Source organism: Haliotis cracherodii, unplaced genomic scaffold (assembly GCF_022045235.1).
Source record: "Haliotis cracherodii isolate W230 unplaced genomic scaffold, xgHalCrac1.p SCAF_6, whole genome shotgun sequence".
NCBI classification, from domain to species: Eukaryota; Metazoa; Mollusca; class Gastropoda; order Lepetellida; family Haliotidae; genus Haliotis; species Haliotis cracherodii.
In genome coordinates this window covers 44,460,568-44,480,850 of record NW_027266319.1, presented here as the reverse complement: position 1 = coordinate 44,480,850, position 20,283 = coordinate 44,460,568, and the positions used below count along the sequence as shown (strand labels likewise).

The window sequence follows — 20,283 nt, the reverse complement described above, 5'->3', positions numbered from 1 at the left end:
TTAGAAATTGGCACTAGTCTTGTAGTCCTTACCAAACTGCCCAATAGTAAAGTTATCCTAAGGACTAGTAGAAACTGGCCCATTTTAAGGGTTTTGCTAAATGTTATCATTATATCATTAAAATCAGATCTTAGTTCTCGCTATCGCTAAACAAAGATCGGAGGACACCCCATTACGGGTCATGTCAGACAACCTTTCATCCGACAAATCAAAGCGTCGCTTACCAGATCATGAAAGTGACAGTCGGAATGTGTTTTCTAAACATGCAACCTCGAAAACATTAAAACGGGGTATTCCGAACAACAATTACCGTCAAAATTATCGTCTGTTTCCCGCTTCCTTAGGATAAACATTTGAACGGAGGAGGGGTTGCACAGTACTTTGGAAGCACTACAATATAATCGTAACCACATATTAGACATTCCGGGTTGTTCTTTTGTTCAGTTTTCAAAATTTTAATCGAGAACAGTGTCAACATATTTTTCAAGTGTAGTCTGAAATGGAAGTCGCCAGATTGAAACGAGTGCCGTAAAGCTTGAGAAAGCTGCTTTCTAATTGGCTGATGTCAACTTCTTGTTCTTCGTTTCAGTGGTTCGGGAAAGGTCGTTCTGACACGACCCGTAATGGGATGTCCTCAGATCTTTGTTTATCGGCAGCGAGAACTTACATCTGATTTTAGTGAGATTGTCATTATAAGGACTAGTGGACAAAAACTGTTTCTAACCCTGATGCAACATGTGGACCACACTCCCAGTTCCTACGTCTCAACTTCACGTTAATGAACCATCTTCACAGGAACTATGACTTCACAGATCACATATTCTTCCGAAGGGAAAGAGTGAGATACAGTGCTTGTGACAGTGGATTTATCAGAGAAGGTGAAATCCAAAGGGAGGTTGAAACTCCAAGATCATTCTACATCAAGGCAGGTGATAGGATCCTGCGCAGAAATCGTAAAGACACCTCAATCCTTTTTTGGATTATTTGCCATCAGGCCCTGGGATCATGAAACTAACTTACCATATTTTGTCTTAAATCGGGGATCACGAAGCTCAATTGATGAGAATATCTTAAGTCTAAGACAAAATTTGATCTTAAGTCCAAAGACTGCTCCTGAGTAGACTTAAGATAAAATTTGTTGCAAGAAAGATGGTGGAGGTTGTTCGCCTCATGCGTCGCCTAGGGTCTAAAAAGGAAAAAATAGCAATTCAACGGACATCTCGAGACTGATTCAACCCTCTTCAAATGTACAACGACGAAGAGCTCTTTGAAAGATCTAGATTTCGTCGTTCTACCATTTTTTTCATCGTTGGTTTAATCGGTGATGAACTGGCACACCCCACTCAGCGCTCCCACAGAGTTCCCACCCATTATTCAAGTTTTGATATTCCTTCATGATCAGTTTGTTTCCACCGGTAATGAGATGCAAATACCATCACATATGTTTCAAAATCAGCTGTGATACCTACATCCTTGAATTCCTCATACATTTTAGAATCAAATGACAAATGGCCTTTTTCATCAATACAAATTGTCTAGATGAATTAAGCAAAATAAATGAGGTGTGAAACGAACACTGAAAAGCTGCACTTGTTGGAAATGTAAACAAAGCCATTCGTCTATTGGTTGAATGCATTGGCTCAACATTTTCAGAATATACATGGGAAGAGAATCGTAGGAAAAATTAGGGAATTAAAAATAGATACATTGCAATGATTTGATATTTTCAACAGAAATTGTCGAAGTTTCCGTCCTGTGCGACGCCATGACTGAAGCAAAATCACACACAACTACAACGGTATTTATCGGAAAATCTAACAATTTCCGTTGATTTCATTGGAAAATATAACAGCAAATAACAGTACACAGATTGTCAGAATGTTTCTGATTACTTACATGTCACGAATGTCCCCTCGTAAAATCCTGTGCTCTGTTGACAGTCAACACGCCATTTTGTAAATTTCGGTCACCGGTAGTGGTGTCATTCTTCAACATTATTGTACATATTTGGTAATTTCTTTGAAGTTAAGTTCCTTGAATGAAAGTACACCCCACCAGCGTATCCTGCTGTTTACTTTTCATGATGTAGATCTTGCATATCTTTTGTACATTTTTCACACATTTAATTTCACTTTGGATATTAATCAATGTTCAATATGATATTGTACGTAGATATAGGCCACAACATAAATGAACCTTTGATAATATCCTGTTTGTTTGAACAATGTTTACATATTAAATTGATCGTATACGATATTTCTTTAATTTGGACGAGTGTTACAAATGAAATGTAATTGTAACTGCAACATGTCCGTATTTCTTTGGAGTGTAATAGTCAATATTATAAATTCATATAAACAGTGTCCATGAATAACCGTTTCAATTTATTTTATAACTAAAACTGAAGATATAACTTATACGATTATCTTGATAATTCTATACCAATAATGCTTTCTTCGCATCTTTAATTGTATAATATTGAGACAAGATGATGAGAAATAATTACATAACGATGAACAAATACTAGTCCAATATTGAATATAATTTTGTTTGTTGTAAATATTCTTTTCAGTACTTGATTACATAAAATTGATGCCAAACAGGTGCGTGCCTTGTCCAATTAAGATACACTGTAAACTATCGAATTGTTTATCTATTCAAGACATTATTTACATGGTAAATGCAGTCTTTTTATGTTGTCAAATTCCGTTTAACCCATAGACTTTTTCCATACCATGAACGAAAAGTAGGGGAGATATATATTAATCTAAATACCACTGTCGTCTTTCTCTGACGTCAAAAACATAGAAGCAGCATGACGTCAAGTAGAATGGTGTCATTTTTTTTAGTAATTCATTACAATTGATACGGTTACAGTTACATTAGTAATGGTGCAACATTGGTCAAATAACACTTACACAATTAGGAGAATGGCGGAATCTAAGGACTAATTTATGGGTTGGATTCAGCCATCCATTATTACTTATTTTTTCTGAAGTATAATTTCATCATTTCTTATGGGTTTTTTTTATGCCTAAACGTATACAGTTTCATTATTGATATTTGTGTTGGAATAGTTTGGTTCCTCGTCAACAAAACACCACGAAAATATTTTGTCCTTACCCACAGCACTAGTGCTAAGCATAGCTGAGTTATGCCCCCTTTTCTTTGAAGGTGTGTAACCTCTCTGTCGCCTCTTGACGTCAGAGGTAAATCAGATTTTGTCATTTACGGCAGGCTATTTTTTACATTGAATTTATGTCGTTAAACATACGGATATAACTCCATTTGATATGTATTTTGTCGCTCAAATATTAGGCAGTATTTTGTTCGCTCACAGTTTCGGTAAAGCTGCTAAATAAAAAGAAATGTTGCACAGTACTTTTATCGGTGTACGCTAAAAAGCGGAAAAATGTCCTGTTTTTCAACGCAGAATCTTTTTTTCAAACCAGTTTAATATTTACATCACCATCAGATAGGGAATTTAATATTCTACATCTCTGCGTAATTTTATAGCCGGGGTAGATCCAGTGCTGAGTGAGTGCAATTCTCGCACAACCTTGACCTTTCCCGATCTTAGGAAAATGTGCGTCAGAAAAATAACCACGGCATCCAATGATTACCACAGTATGGTATAACCTGTGCACGTCCCTATGATGACAGTCTTAGACTGAATCTTAGCTAAGCAAAATCTTAAAAACTTAAGGCAAAATTCGTGCTTAGCAAAATTTGAGCTAAGACCACCTTCATGATCCCAGGGCCAGGTGTGCAGCATGACAAACCGCCCGATGTGACTCTGACCAGATCCTGAAACTATCACTAGCAAGCTGCTAAATACAAGCACATGGCACCAGTCTCAATCTTGTGTACAGCTAAAATTCTGGTGAATAAACTTGCTTAATGAATGAAGACTTCTTTGTCATATTGCCACATAATCAAGGGGAGCTACAGCCATGGCATTATTATACCATCTCGCACAAATTATTTTAAGAGGCAACTAATGGAATGGGTGATTAGGCTCGCTGACTTGGTTGATGCATGTCATCAGATCCCAATTGTGTAGATCGATGCTCAAGATGTCGTCAATCACTGGTCCAAACTTAATAATTTACATACCGGCATCATATAGCTGAAATATTGCTGTGTTTCATAAAACAACAAATAAACAAAGAAACAAACAACAAACATTTGAAGCTTATATTTTTATGTCATCAGTCGCACTTACTGAAATGGATGTTGTTTATATAGATCCAAAGACTCTACTGAAACTCCAGGAACATCACCGAGAGCTCAGACAACATTTAGAGCACGAGAAAAATCAGCGGGTTATGCTTGAGACTAAGGTCAAACTGCTCAACACTGAGAAATCTGAATCCCTAAGGTGAGTTTCTAATGAGGTTAATATCTTTTGACTTGTATTCACCTAAGTGATGAGGTTGTTTTGCATTTATGAAAGTTCTGCAAAGACCGTGAACTTTGTGATTAGTGCAGATTTTGATGGGAATCTGTAAACTACATTGCCAATTTACTGAGGGAAGATTTGATGTGCCGACAACTAATGATGTTTTTCCGCTTTTACGCAAGTGGTAGTTTCCATCAATTGATTGGTGATACAATGGGTGTTGACAAAAGTACAGTTACAGTAGATGCGGCTGATGCTTTTGTTAAAAAGGAAGAAAGAATTCATAAAATGACCAACACAAGATGGAATATTTGCAGTTGGTGGTTTTCCGAGTGTTCTTGGCTGCTTTGATGGTATGCACACACATATTCAAGCACCAACCACAGACAAACCAGCTTTTTCATTATTCGGAAAGGATACCACAGTATCAAGTTACTATTTCCTGTTTTTCAAGCTCTACTACTCATTTCTGTAATTGATTGACTTGTTCAGTAGGACTGAGTTTTGTCCTTTTTTTTTCTGTACTTGAGTTGCCTTGCTGAACGTCCATCATCAGTTCTTGGTGCTGCTTCACTATGCTCTGTTATTTTAGAGTCTTTGTCTTCAGGATCTTGTGATGCTTGGGTGGAGGTACATGTAGTAGCTGCTAAAGTAGGCTCTAACGCATTGGTTGGCAGCCCAGTGTCAACAACTGAGAAAAGTTCAGTTTTTTGTGTGTGTGTGTTTCTTTATCAGGGACAATGGCTTTAGAAGACTCATATATGCAGCTACTCTAGCTTTACTCATTTGTGCTTCAGAGTTATATTTATTTTTATGTTATTGACCTATTACTGTGTTGATATTAGAGGACTCAAACATCAACAGGATATTTACTTCATTGCAAATTTAGGAGTCTGAATGGATCTTGACTGTGTCTGTTTGTCTCTGCTTTTAACGTGTAACTGAAATATTCATTTTATCAAAATAATGAAACATGTTACTTCTGCTTCAACATAAGTTGCCTTACTGAAATTGAACTCTACGTATAGCAGGTGTAGGAGAGCAGAAACATGCTCATGAATAATCTTTGATAACCGTTGAATTTGTGATATATACACATGAACAAGTCAGGTATATCATAAGTTATTGGAAGAGCATTACATTACATATCCACTGTTACAGCAGATATCAACTCTTGCTCTATCAACAGGCTTTGGGCTTGATGTAGATGCAACAGTAGAGAAATTACATCACATCCCATTTAATAATGGCAGTTCACAAAATTGTGTTCAGCATACTACATTAGTGTTTTTTCTATGGTAGTCAGCATCATGGGATGCGTTGGTAATACTCATATCTCGTGAATATTATATTATATCAAACTATGTTGACTGTATTGTTCAGATATTGTAGACATGTGCACATTCTTTCAAAACAGTTCAAGGTACACACTTATTTTAGCATAGAATTCAGTTTTTGTAAAATATTTTGCTCTCAAAGCACTTACTTGGAAGTATTTCTGATTCTAACCCCCAAATATGCCCCCGACACTTACCGAGTCTTACATTATCTCAATAATTCACTAAGTGGTCTGACTCAGTTCTGATGGTTGGGTCCCCTCTCTGGTCTTTCTCTGTTGCAGCTGATAGTCAATGAAGGTTTTCTTGGACTTTCTTGTCACATTGCTCCATATCTCCTTCACTTCATCAACAGATTGACACACTACACATTTCATGCTCACTGTCTTTTTGTGATAGCCATCCAAATAGAACTTGGCACATAGATTGGTCTAGTGGTAAACAGTTGCCTTTTGATAGTTTGGGATATTTGAAAAAGTTATTTTTCGAGTTTCCCTGGCAACAACTTTTACTTAGACTGAAAATGGCGGTAGTGCTCATTTCTGAAGCAGATCTTGAAAACTGAACAATATTTCTTCACCAAACTTGGCATGTGAATAGGTCTAGTGGTAACCTGGTGCCTATTGATAGTTTGGGATTTTTATTTTTTTTATTTTTCGAGTTTCCCTGGCAACAACTTTTGACTTACACTGAAAATCACCAAACTTGGCACAGATCATGAAAACCTTGCAATATTTCTTCACCAAACTTGGTACATAAAAAGGTCTACTGGTAAACTGGTGCCTTTTGATAGTTTGGGAGTTTTTACAAATGTTTCCTTAGAAAGTGCTTAACTCGGAAACCGTTTACATATTCTACAAAAACCATTGTCCAAGAATCATTACCATAATTACCTAATTGAGATGTATACCAATTGACAAAGGAACTTGGACAGGGTATAATGTGAATTATAGTGAAAACACAATTTACAAGTGGCATCCAAACCAGCTTACTTCACGGCATTGCATGGTGGTAACACGAAATAAAACTAAAATTGAAAATTTCTTAATGTGCGGAAAATTACTCAATTCATTCACTTTCAAACTCACTGTCTTGGAGCTACACTGGACTTGTTGTTTACTGATCATGCCAGTGCTGTAGCATTCCAGACTCCAGTCTACTGCTCAAATCATCATATAAGTGGTGCTGTACTTCTCAGTTCAACTCATTGTGACCCCTGCTCTCAATGATCATTAAATAAAGTAAGAACTCCCTTACTTCTCTGATTATTGTTTAAGTAATAACACAACTCATTTCAGTTACAGTTACATATTCTATCATAAACTGCAGGAGCCAAACAACATCAGTAATAACTTTTTTAGTGCTGCAATTAGGCCATTTACAAAAAGGTCCAGTGAACATAGTTCACAGGAGCTTATTATGCATTGCACACAACCGGACATGTCATATTGGCGGGGGATATGAGTATTTCATGCTTGTTTTATTCTATTCTATTTTTTTACAGAAAAGTTGAACTTTTGACACAACAGAAATCGTTTCTGGAGCAGGCAAAGCTTGATAATGAGGCCAGCATCAGAAGTCTACAGTAAGTGGAAAGTGTTTCTTTAAGCTTGTTTGGTCCAAAGAGCAGGATTATACAGAATGAACATTAGTCAGTTCTACTCAAAAAGGCAAAATTTATTCTGACATACAAGATACAAAGGGAAGTGGTCAAACCATTTACTGCACTGAATACAATTATTTCACATGGAAAGAACAATGTCTGAATGTAGGGTAATAAGCAACTGTTCATTAGAGCAGTACTGCCATATGCATATGAGTCAAAAATGGAAATGCTAGAAGACATTCAAATGCGCAGTTTCTCGAGACACCGCCACTTTCGCATGGTTTGATCATACTTCTTTGGACGATTATTCGACCGGGAGATTACGTGGTCAGTCCCTCCATCTATCTGGATCAACAGAGATATCTTCGATTCATCTTCAAGGGGATACTCTACCGTGGCCTTGTGGTCATTCACCAGGAGCATGAAACCTGTCACTCATTTTCTTCACTGCCAAGGGATCGTCCTTGTGCTAGGCCACCATTCCTTTCAGTGGTATGCTTGCAAAGACACGTAACACATGAGTTCCAGACCTCACTGACATTCGTCCCAGTATCAAAAAGGGGTTTGAGAAGCAGTCCATACTCAAGTTCTCGTTCGACTTTTGGATGTGATTGTTCGGGCATTGCATTTATCTACCTTCATCAGCTACATCTATAGGGAAGAACTCACTAGACACTTCCCTCTAAAAAATAACATCAAATTTACGATGTCCTCAAGTTGTGAGTGCATGTTCGAATCTCCATAAATGATGTCATGATAGAACAATGTTTTATCTTGAAATAAATAACGCTTCCTTCTTCTTTGTTCTTTGTGATTTATCGTGTAGCTATCTTATATCATCAAATGCCAATTTCTCATTGCTTTATCATATGACATATCCGTGTCATAACCAATCATGTAGCAATAGCATACACAAATATCGTTCGACTTCGACGTAGAATAGTGTCATGATATATGATTATCCTTTGGTGTGCAATATTTCTGGTTGATAAATCTGAAACATATGCTTACTTTTAAGAATAGCTACTATACATGTTTATATCACTTTAATACAACTGAACCTAAATGTATGTATGTTGTCATATTCTTAAGTTGCTGAGTGTGGCATTAAACAACAGACAAACAAAACATAATATCTTTCTCTTTTATATGAAAACATAATAACTTTTTTTTAATAATCTGTAGGAATAATAATGACAATAATTTCATAATATCATAATAAAATCATCATTATTTATGTTACTTATCCTCAACTGAAGTAGTCCTCCACACTATACATTCAATGAAGAAGCCCATGACATAACTATGTAACATACATTAATGGAAATTAGATGAACAGTTGAAGTTAACAAATGATATTATTTCGGTCGAACGTCTTTCAGCCAATACTACATTATTGAATTGTGAGTCTACAGTGATTTTTGCAAGGCTACTCTCATAAATGTCATGGCCCATTTTAGGCCAGGGTTCTATACATGCATTAATGTGCTGACTTATTATTGCATTAATTTCATGATTTACAGTATTCATGAAGAACATTTCACGTGGGACCAACAGAGGGAATTATCACTATCGACTTGCTAATTATGTTTTTTATATTCATGCTAGCTCAAACAATCTAATTGGTTTAATTTATTGTTATGGTATTCACAAAATAAGTAGGATCCGGTTTTTTTCGTTTTCAATGACATGCATCAACCAAGTTAGCAAGCCCGACAACCCGCTCCCTTTATTCGCATCTTATGACAAGCATAGTCGCCTCTAACGGCAGGCATGGGTTGCTGAAGACCTATTCTAACCCGGATCTTCACAGGTCAAGTGAGATTCAACTGATATATTAAGATGAAATAAAACTGAAATTATATTTGCTATTTACATATCAAAGTTTGCCAAATTGTGACAAAATGTTTGGCCACAGCAAGGCTACGTATTCACAACATATTGTGCTAGGCACATTATAACTGGACTGAGGGAGGGCCATATTCCTCCTTGTGGGTCACCTGCTTCGCAATATGGGATGGGAAAAGAGCAGGGGGTGAGGGCAGTTAAGTTGATTTTGAGTTGATCATTTTACAAATGTGAAACCTCATTCTAAAAAGGAAGAGGTGAGGTTTACAGAACAAAGGAAGTTATTTCTAGTTTCATACTGACTCTCGAGAATACATTTGACTAAACAATTAATGTGTGTGTGTGTGTGTGTGTGTGTGTGTGTGTGTGTGTGAAGAAGAATTGTACAGCATAAAAATGGCTACATAGTTCGGGTAGATATGTAGAATGCCCGGCCAGTATGACCTTTGTGACACTACATTTCAGTCATTAAAATGCGTAAAACATTTATTGAGTAAAAGAAAACACTATAAATGAGTGAAACAAAAGACATCAGTACAGGCACACCCAGTCCCCGAACCCCATGTCTGCATGTATCAATACTCATACCTGCCACATCCTCAACCACTTAACTTACTTACACAATCATCTCACTACATGTTCGCCAACCCTCGTATCACAACAATGCAAGCACGCACGAACACATCGCATTCATCTTTCCTCACCATATCCCTACAACCATCTCATTATGTCTACGTCAGCCATCATGGATCCATGCACATGCTTACATACATAATCCATCCTCCCACCATCCATCGAACTATAACTATATCCGCCCTCATGTATCGGTATTCGTGCTTACATACATACACCCTCCTACCATTCCCCAACATCCATCGAACTATAACTATATCCGCCCTCATGTATCGGTATTCGTGCTTACACACATACACCCTCCTACTATTCCCCTACATCCATCGCACTATAACTATATCCGCCCTCATGTATAGGTATTCATGCTTACACACATACACCCTCCTACCATTCCCCTACATCCATCGAACTATAACTATATCCGCCCTCACATATAGGTATTCATGCTTACATACATACACCCTCCTACCATTCCCCAACATCCATCGAACTATAACTATATCCGCCCTCATATATAGGTATTCATGCTTACATACATACACCCTCCTACCATTCCCCTACATCCATCGCACTATAACTATAACCGCCTTCATGCATCTGCGCTCATGTTCATATTGCATTGCATGCATCGATTTCCACATTTAAAATATCGTAAATATTTTACAGTATGTACATATTAAATATCAGCAAACAGAGATTATAATGCAATATATTTCATCCGTCAAAACATCACAGAAAGAAGGGCATCCTTGAATTTTACAATGGTATCAGTAGTTCACCTGGTCAGGAGGTGAGAGTTGCGGAGAGTTGTAAGCTTCTTCACAACTGTGTAACTTTGAATTGACTTTATTGGGTAATCAAAAAAGCCACTGAGAATGCCCCCTGCAGAGTTGGACACACATTCTGCGGTAGCGCGGCTGTGTTACCAGAGGCTATCAGCAGTATTTCCTGTCGAGGTTATTTTGGTCTGTGCGTGCGTTGGGGGTGGTGAGATGATGGATTTAACAAGAAGTAAGGTCATCTTGCTTGAGCGGAAAGGTATTTATAGATGGATTAGCATATGAACTATGATTCTCTTTAGGTAGAAAATGAGGATCCACGATGTTCGACCTGGTAGAAGTGTGTAATCAAACCGCAGTCTGTGACTGACTGTGGCGTCAAAACAAGCTCATTCATTTACTTGAACTGAATGTTCATCTTAATTGTTATGGATAGTCACGGAGCCGTGTTCCAGAGAACAGGGTGTCATTAGATAAAATTAAAGTAATAATAGGATTACCAGAAAACGGGGAAAACACCCAAGCCAATAAGGTTTGCTCAGGAATGACAGAGTAAGTCAGTACAAGATTGAAAACTGCCCCATAATTATGTATGACAGGCTAATCGGGTATTGCTACATGTATATGTGAAAGCGAAGTTATTAAAAGGAAGAGCAAAACTAATTAAAGTTACCAATAAATGTGTATAAGTGTTGTATCGTCACTGCAAAAATAATGAGTGTTTGTCTTTAGTATTAACATTCATATATCTGTATTAGCGGTATTGTCTACGTTCCACCGGTGTGTAAGCTTTAGCCTTACCATCTCGTAGTATAAATATTGCAAGCAATTATATTTCTGAAGACATCATGATACAGTTTTTACGATGCATCACGTCTGCACCAGCGCTTGATGACAGCCTTGTGTTTGGGTGCTTCAGTAGTTTAAATTTAAGTCTTTTGTCCTGATTTAAAAGTAAATGCAAGAACAGAATCAGTTGGAATACAATGTATAATTCTGGTCCACTTCCATATGACTATGTAGCATACATTAAGTTTTTGGGTCCCGTTTGGATCAGTTTGGGTGGCAGCCAAGATATCCATAGAATAGGTTCATCTCGGAATCCGCCATATCACTGGGGCTCCTCTTCAATTTAAATTGAGTAACTTCTTTCTTTCAAACCTTTACAGTTTTAGAGACTAAGCATTGGTCTGAATAGACATCACCAGTTTGAAATTTGAAACTAATCCGTTTACAATAACAGAACACTGCTTAAGTGAGAAAGTGGAATCCTGTCAACTGGGCGGACGAACCTTAAAACTGTTAATAAACATTAAAACAAGCAATATCCGAAAAACATATATGCATATAATATCTGACAATATTGACCAAGTAAAACTTCTACAAAAATAAGTTTTAAAAGCCGGTTGATATTCGTTTGCATATTTGCGAAAGTAGAAAGTATAAATTTTGTTCCTATACTCAGACGTTCCTGAGCCTTGCGCTTTCCTAATCATGTGTTCTAGACAATGTCAATCAAGAAAGGGAGGAGCTGATGATATTGTTCCCTCCCAATAAATTCCGATGTCAAATAACGACGTTATTTGGACGGAAAAACGATGATTTGAAAGCGTCCAAATAATGCTGATTTTCCGTCCAATGACCATATACAAAAAACCCGACATTTTCATGTTTGCAGTGTATCAGTTGTCCTCTCCACTACGGAAGCAGTCTCCATTTCCAATGCTTGTACCCACTCGTCAGATGAGGCCCATATTTGTGGGGCCATGACCTCCCGTCGCTCTCGCAAGCGTCTTTTCATCCTATTAATAGTATTATTGCTGGCTGCAACTTCAGAGATATCTCCAGCCACCATCTCCTTTTGGCTGCATTCTATCATCCTCAGGGCCTACACATTTGCGGGACTACCACCCCCAGTTGCCTCAAATCCTCATGAAATGAGGGCAGTGGCTTCCACCTTGGCATTGCATAGTAATTGCACACTCTCAGCCATTATGGAGAGATGTTTCTGGCGTTCTGATACAATCTTTGCCTCCCACTACCTTTGGGATGTCTTTGTCGACGATGTCTAAGGTCTTCATCACTTTGGCCCTCTTGCTTTGGCCCAACAGCTCACAGCAGCCAGACAGCGCAGATGAGGATGCCCAACGTGCTATGAGTATCGTGTCTGGTATCCTGTATATCATGCAATAAAGTCTTTATGTTACTTTATTATTGCTTATGTTTAATCAGGTTTCCCAGCCATGCTCCCAGAGGGAGGGAAAATATACTTGTCTGTTGGGACTTCAGTCTTTGCCATAGAAGCCACCATCTGGTGTGGCCATTTGTTTATTGGTGTCCCGATCTTCTCCCTGCTCACCTCTGTCTTGCACATGTGATGTCTCAGTATTTGATTGAAGACCTGTGTGAAAAACAGGCATTGTCGATCGTTTCCTCTCCTTGTTCTTACCTTATTCAATCTCTACGTAAGTTTGATAGGTTGACGAAGCGAAAAAAGAGATGCCAAGATGGTCAGCCTTTAAGCCCTTGGAAGCGTATGTGTGAGGTCTGTCTTTTAGAACCTACTGGTCAGGGATGGGGTGTTTGTAGCAAAACACAAGGTTTCGCCTGGGTCATTGTTGCGCGGTTGTTTCTTGGAATGGCGTCCTGTGTGAAACCATGGAACACATGATTCCCCGATGTCATGATGTATCTCTCTTGGCAGCACAAGAGGTTTTAAAGCATCCATTGCACAAGTTTTTCACTAATCCTTGTAAAATCCTTTGAATTTTCTTGATTAGTTCCAGCTTTCTCATGTACATCTCACGGTTGAGGTCCTTACAGGCTAGGGTATATGCACCCCACCTTCTAACCATGGGATAAATGTATAGTGTGAGATAGGACAAATGTATAAATATACAATTTTTTTAGAAAATTTAGAACTTATACTATCTATCCACGCATCACAGTTACACCAGCCTGTAGGCTCTAGATTGAGAATGAGGGTGCTGAATGTGTCAGGTGATCTGATCGCAGGGGTCGTGTCGCACAGGATTGCAGTGACCCATGATCACAGTGGTGACTTTGTGGTATATGGGATGTGTTGGGGTGATTAGTGTTTTTTGAAGCTGGAAACCTTGTTCTAGGTCATATCCACACCAGGATCAAAGAATAAGAAGAAATGCATAGTGTTAGATAGGATAAGTATATAAATATACAATTTATAAGAAAATTTATTTGATGCTAAGGATGGGCAAAGCGCGCCATGTTTGATTATCGTATGTCTGCTAGCATTGCGACAGGGGATTTGTATGTTTGAATATCAAAAATATTCATCCAAAACGCTTGAAATTCGGATTGGTGAATATTTATAAATTTATTATTATATTCTGCAAATTTTATAACATAACCCTTATATTCTCATTTCTGCAACTGACATGATGGCATGATGACCTCGATAATTATGTTTTTATTCTGTGTAACATTTGGGTAATAAAATTACTACAATGGTTCATAATTTACCATCGCGCTGTTGATTGCCAATAAAATTATGAATTTATATTTTTCGGAGATATGATTATTAGATTCAATTTGCACAAATTTAATGAATTAAACAGGTTCCTAATATGAAAGGCATCTCACCTTCAATAACATAATTCAGGTAAGTTCAAGAAAATTTACAAATTTTATCTGTCTTTGGTCTTAACCTCTGTATGTTTGGAAATATTAGGATATTTTTATAAGAAAATATATATTCTTCTATCAGGTATTAATGTGCAAAATATTGATTCAAATGTTCCATGTTTTATAAAGCAGCGACGGTTTAAATTCCCCTACCCTCTTTAAAGCTCTCAATGCTACTGCCCGCCGTGATATTGCTGGAATATTCCTAAAAGCGGCGTAAAACCATACTCACTCACTCACTCAATGCTACTGTCGATACTGTTGAACCAGTTCGATAGAGTGCGTCACTAGCCGTTTTAATTAATTCAGCAGGCAGGGCTAAGGAGTGTGAAAACAATTCAGCAGGCTAAAGGTTATGTCACACTTGCTTATGTCACATTTATGCATTCATGAACTATGTTTATTAACATTTTAGAAATGATGACATAAAATATGAAAAATATTGATTCAATTCAGGTCCCTTAACATGTTTGCTCTTATCGATACCTTCCAGTAGAAAGATAATTCAATATTGTACACTGAGTCATTGTTTGTGTCACACAGGTACAACATCACAGAGGAGGAAGAGAAACGACGTAATGCTGAAGTTCTGCTGGAGAAAACTAAAGACCAGCTAAGGCGAAAAGAAGATAAATATACCAGGTATAATTTTATAGAAGTCGTAGTGAAATTAGGTGCTCATTTGTCGGCTGCATCTAATTTCTCGCTTCATGGTAAATTTGCTCCCGCGAGGCACTGTCTTCATCAGCTGATGAACGTCAACAAATACAACTTCAATCCTTATGTTGACAGATGCATAAATCATTACAATACAATCCATTTAACATCAAACTTAAATTATTTAAAGTGAACTATATCATCCCGGAGAGTCCTGACGTCATCCCTCACAAACATTCCATTTGAACTGACATCCCTTGGTTTTACAAATGGCAGAAAATGGCGGCTATGGCAATGTCATTCACTTGAAATACAAGTTGCACCCAGTAAAGGTAGCGTTGGAAAGAAATCCAGACCCAGCTGAAGCTGAAAATGGATTGATATTAACATTCTTTGAACTTAGGGTGTGTGTTTGAGTCATACTATGGCTGCAGATGACAGGGATTACCGCTTGAGGTGGCGCGGTTGGATTTCCCGAAGCAATACACGACAGTGTAGAGCTCAGTGATTTCTTTTGGTAAGTCAAGCATTCTCTGTTGTAGCTTTGAATGGACGCTTCATTTCGGTGACCTGACATATACATGATCTGTCTGACTTCAAAGCCTGCATCATTCGCAGCCTGAATCAATGTCGCTCCAGTTTTCCCTTATGATTTTGAATATTCTTTTAAGACATTGAGGAATTCCCCTAAAGTAGTTCTGTATGTCTCCGCGTGATTGACAACGTAATCACGTGGCATACTGACGTTCATCGGGAAATGAACGACAGTCAGTTTGGTAGTGTCGACCCAGGCGAGGTCACCTGCTACTGTCAATATTCCAGACTCACATAATGTGCAATCCTCATGAATCAGAACAAGATCAAAGGTTGCAAGTGAAGATGACTTACCAATACCAAGCTTGGTAAATTTGTGAATAAGATAGTCATGAAAATTGGCTGGCATTTTTTGGACTCTACTTTAGAACACAACATACTTCAATTGTTACTCGATAACATTGCGAGATATGGTATTTTGTTCAAATTTTGTTTGTAATATTTTAGTCTTCAGTAGTTATGCAGCACAATCTGTGAATATCAATGCTGACAGCAACCTTTGTTAAGTGACTGTCTTTTTTGACATTTTAAAGGGACAGTACGTCAACGGTTCTGTGTGGTTTCCAAGTGTGTTATCACATGCCCGATTCAATTCTCGAAACCAAAACAGTTGCCGACAACCCAAGTTCTGTGCAGAGTAAAATGGCCGCAGTCTTGTTTTTTTGAAAGAGGCACACTGAAGAGAATGTTTCTGTTACGACTGAGTTACAAAATACTTACTGAAGCCAATCACTCTCAAGACCCAGAGTTCCTTGTGGCCAACCAAGTATCTCTGTCATATTGTCAGATCTTGAACAATCTATTCATGTGTTTTTCATCTGTTGCATTTGGGATGAGTCTACACATTTAGATAATGTCATGTCATGAAATATTTTGCCTTCATTTAGAGTGTGAAAAACTATTTCCATTTATGTATTTATCCTCCACGTCCGGTCATCGAAGCCCTCCAGAGAGATAGCCATAAATGGCCACTTTGAAGTGAAAAGCTATATTGTCATGCAACTCACTGTCACAGTTGTAGTATTTTATCGATATAATTATGCAAAACAATATGTACTGAAAGGCTTGCCGTTTGTTCTTATTTCAGAATAAGTGAGTTTGTTTCAAAACAAGAGAAAAGTCTGGTCATGGCACTTCAGTGTTGGCAAGGGATCAGAAACGGAATAAGCTTGGGGCTAATTGGCTATTGTTTACTGATACAATAGGGGGTTACATTTTTAGACATGGCGCCAGTTTGTGTGATTGGTAATTGATTATGATGTCATCGCGTGAGGGGTGAGGATCCATGTTAGTTTTTGCTTGTGGCAGGTAACAGATTTTCAACTTCCATCACTTTCTGGTGAATATTAAATGTAAATTAGAAGTAATCATAATTATAATCGCTGCAATAGTTTAGACAGAAAGTTTATAAGTGCTAGATCTATTTAAATATTGTAAAGTAATTAAATCTTTTGTGTTTATACATTTCTTTGTTCAACTCGTAATTTTACCTGGTGAACTTGTGTAGCCGTAACTTGTTTGGAGTTGCTGATACTTAAATATTAACACGCTTCTGTTCTGACCCAACTTGTAAATAATCCAAACAACACTACCCAGGTGCGTTACATTAACAAACAAGCTTCTGAACGGTCGACATCCTGTCCCTTTAAACTTTTGACTTCATAAATATACAGTGAGTACATATACACTTTTGTGACAAACTCGTGTCATTCCGGGACAAGCTGAATGATGACTCATGCCCCTCCGATCATGACCAGTTTGTGTCATTTCAGGAAAAGCTGAAATGTGACGTGTGCTCTTCTAGAAGGATTTTGTATTGGTTGTAAGAACATCAGAAATCCTTTAGAATTCCTGCAAATACTCAACCTTTATTACAACATTGCAATCCTGTATCTTGGCTGTCATCAAACTATAAAAATCTTCAGCTATCCATTATAAATTGTATGGATATTAGTTTCCATTGCCAAGTGCATAAGACAGGAAAATGTCATTTCTGTAAAATGAACATTTATTTATTGCAGATTTTCTTAACATACTTAGTGTCTTATTATTTGGTTGACTAAAGAAATTATCACACTATAGTTATTTGGTGACATGTTGTGGGAAGGATGGTGCATTGAGGGTGGGAAATACAAGATCTCCAGGACTCTGCACTCAACCTGTTGGAATTGCAGAGATTCTCTCCGTATGCTAGAAGAGAGATGTCCCCACCCTGTGCGCCCCTCATTCTGTGACCTTGTTTATCCCTGTGTATTTTGTGTCTCCACTGTCAAAGATGTGATCTCGTTCTAAGGGGAAACCTCCACCTGCATCATCCAAGATCAAATAGTAGCAAGCCTCAAGCCACCTCTACAAGTACTTCAGTGATTTTAAGCAGTTAATTAAGACTCAACAGGCAGCTATGCAGGCTTTGTTTGACAAGCAGCTGACCACCATCACTCTCAAGATCAACAACCATCTTGACTCAGAAACATTCCCCTGTCAAGAGGCCAGACGTCTGACCATCAGTTCATGGGAAGAATTAGACACCTTTGGTATAGGGGTGTCGCATGGTGGGATTGGTAAGCCTCTGTTCCTGTATAGATTTGGATGTCATGGAGTTGAGCTTGGCTGGCAACCCAGCACGGTTTTCACACGGAGAGCATGCTACCAAGAGCCCTTAGCCACAGCCACCCAAGCCCAGTAGGAAGAAGTCCAACCGTTTGGACACACATTGATGGATACCACTGGGAAACTCACAACAGGGTTTATGAGGAAGTGCCAAGTTGCAGCAACCATCACCAGAGAGCAAGCTGTTATGTCAGACCCTTGGCTCGAAGACAGTACATGTGGAACAGTAACTGTGAATGCCATTGTCCACCATTGACTGCACCTGCACAGCTGGTCACCATAAGGCTCAATCAGAACATAGATTGTATGGAGACAGCTGGTCTGTTAGTTGTTTCAGTTGTTTCACGTAGGTGTCAAGTCTAAAAGGGCAGCTGAGAAAGCCCATGTGACAACTATTGTCATGATATGAGTGTATTACCTTTGCTTTAGTAAATCTACACATGTAAACACTTTTGACATATCCACTGTGCAAGATAACAGTAATTAATCAACATACTTTCTGTTGATCCTTTGATGTCTAGGAATGATCCGTTGTTTTACATAAAGGTAAATCAACTGATCGTTCATCTCTTGCTGGGCTGATACATGTATATTATATAACACACATTTCGCCTCACTTCAAACCTGGATTTAGATTGAATAATTACCCCAGACACAAGAAATGCCAAATGGGAACCTTTATCAGGTAATCTGAGGGTGTCCTCCCATCTGTCAGACATCCAACTAATTAGACACTTTTAGTAATGGTTAATTGAGTTTAGCAATGGCATCCAAGTACTGCATTGTCGTCATTTCCCGCTGTCCACTTTTTCTTTCAGGCGTGCTAGTCAATTGTCAATCTCCTTGTATACTTGCTTCCAAAGAAGTGGGCTGCACCAAAATACCCAAGTGTAGGGTTTTACCAGAAAACATGGATGACAACAATGGAGTAGTAATCGTATTATCCATGCAATCCGAAATCCGAAAATGCTTTCACTCAAGGATTGTTTTTTTTATTATTAAACGGTAACAATCAGGGATATTTCCAAACAACGATATCCGATGAGCTTCCGCCGTTCCTTTTGTTTGTTTGTTTAGGCTGAAGAAATTAATAAACATGTGCCCATTGTCGAAATCTTCATAGATCACGGTTAACCAATCAGTGTTAAAAAATGTGTAAAACAAATATTGCCTCCAAGTTTATTTATGCTGTCCTTGCAGACAGTAGCCCAGGCTCTTGTCATGCTCATTTGCGTGAGCGAGCAAATCGACTCACGGCTGCTAGTGAGCCCTAGCGGCTATAGTGTCAGACAGCCAAGAAGAAGCCAGAGATTAGTGCCCCTTTAATGCCAAGCACCATGCAAACAGGGTAACAACAAGTACCATCTTTTAACGTCTTTTGGTATAATGCGGCCATGGAACGAACCCCGGACCTTCCACTCTCCAGGCGGATGCCCTACCACTGTGGTTAAACACAAAGTGATGTTTTTTAACAGGAAGTGATGTCATTTAACAGGAAGTGATATTGTTAAGCCAAAAATGCTTCTTACTTATTGTTTGGGGTTCTAAATGCATAGGTCTAACTTCAACTGCAATAGAAAATATTAGGGATCAATGATGAAAATGGGTATTACTCATCAGATTTTGTTGGGAAAGTTTTGGGACATTCAGGAAAAGATGAGATGGGGGTGGTTCAAGTGTGAAAAGCAAGAAAAGTATTTTCTTAAATTATTCTTAAGATAGCACCATGAAAAAGGTTTAGAAAGTTCGGAAAAAAAATATGTGTATTATCCAAAAGAATGGAAGTGGGTATGCATATGTATATATGCTGATGATTACATTTTGCCTAATTTACATCTTGACAGCTCCATTGAAGACAAGCAGAAGGTTGAACTTGAGAAGAGAAACATGCAGATGGAAATGAGAGCTGTCAACAACAGGATTAGAGAGGTACACTTGTACGATCAATTTGTTTAAAGCAGGCAGGACCTATATGCCAAAGTTCAGTGAATTACTTCAATGGGGACTGGGGTGCAAATATAAGTCTCTCTGTGAGAATATACTGCATACTTTGCAATCATTCCAAAACCGGGGCTTATGAGGTGATTTGGTAGTTTGTTGATCTAATAAGTGTTTTTACAATGGAAACTGATTTGTTAAGAATCATTAGGTCTG

At 38.1% G+C, this 20,283-nt stretch overlaps 1 protein-coding gene and 1 pseudogene across 4 annotated transcripts in view; one reads left to right on the top strand and one right to left on the bottom strand.

Moving 5' to 3' along the window:
* Positions 1-20,283, top strand: part of LOC139445782 (ankyrin repeat domain-containing protein 26-like) — a 758,925-nt gene that overhangs the window by 448,490 nt on the left and 290,152 nt on the right. For all 4 annotated transcript variants that reach the window (XM_071226998.1, XM_071227000.1, XM_071226999.1 and 1 more), the window contains 4 exons: positions 4,249-4,381; positions 7,244-7,324; positions 14,812-14,910; positions 19,974-20,058. In XM_071226998.1, the coding sequence (XP_071083099.1) occupies positions 4,249-4,381; positions 7,244-7,324; positions 14,812-14,910; positions 19,974-20,058 (398 nt within the window). The remainder of the gene's footprint in view (positions 1-4,248; positions 4,382-7,243; positions 7,325-14,811; positions 14,911-19,973; positions 20,059-20,283) is intronic.
* LOC139445275 (uncharacterized) lies at positions 4,830-6,882 on the bottom strand (annotated as a pseudogene).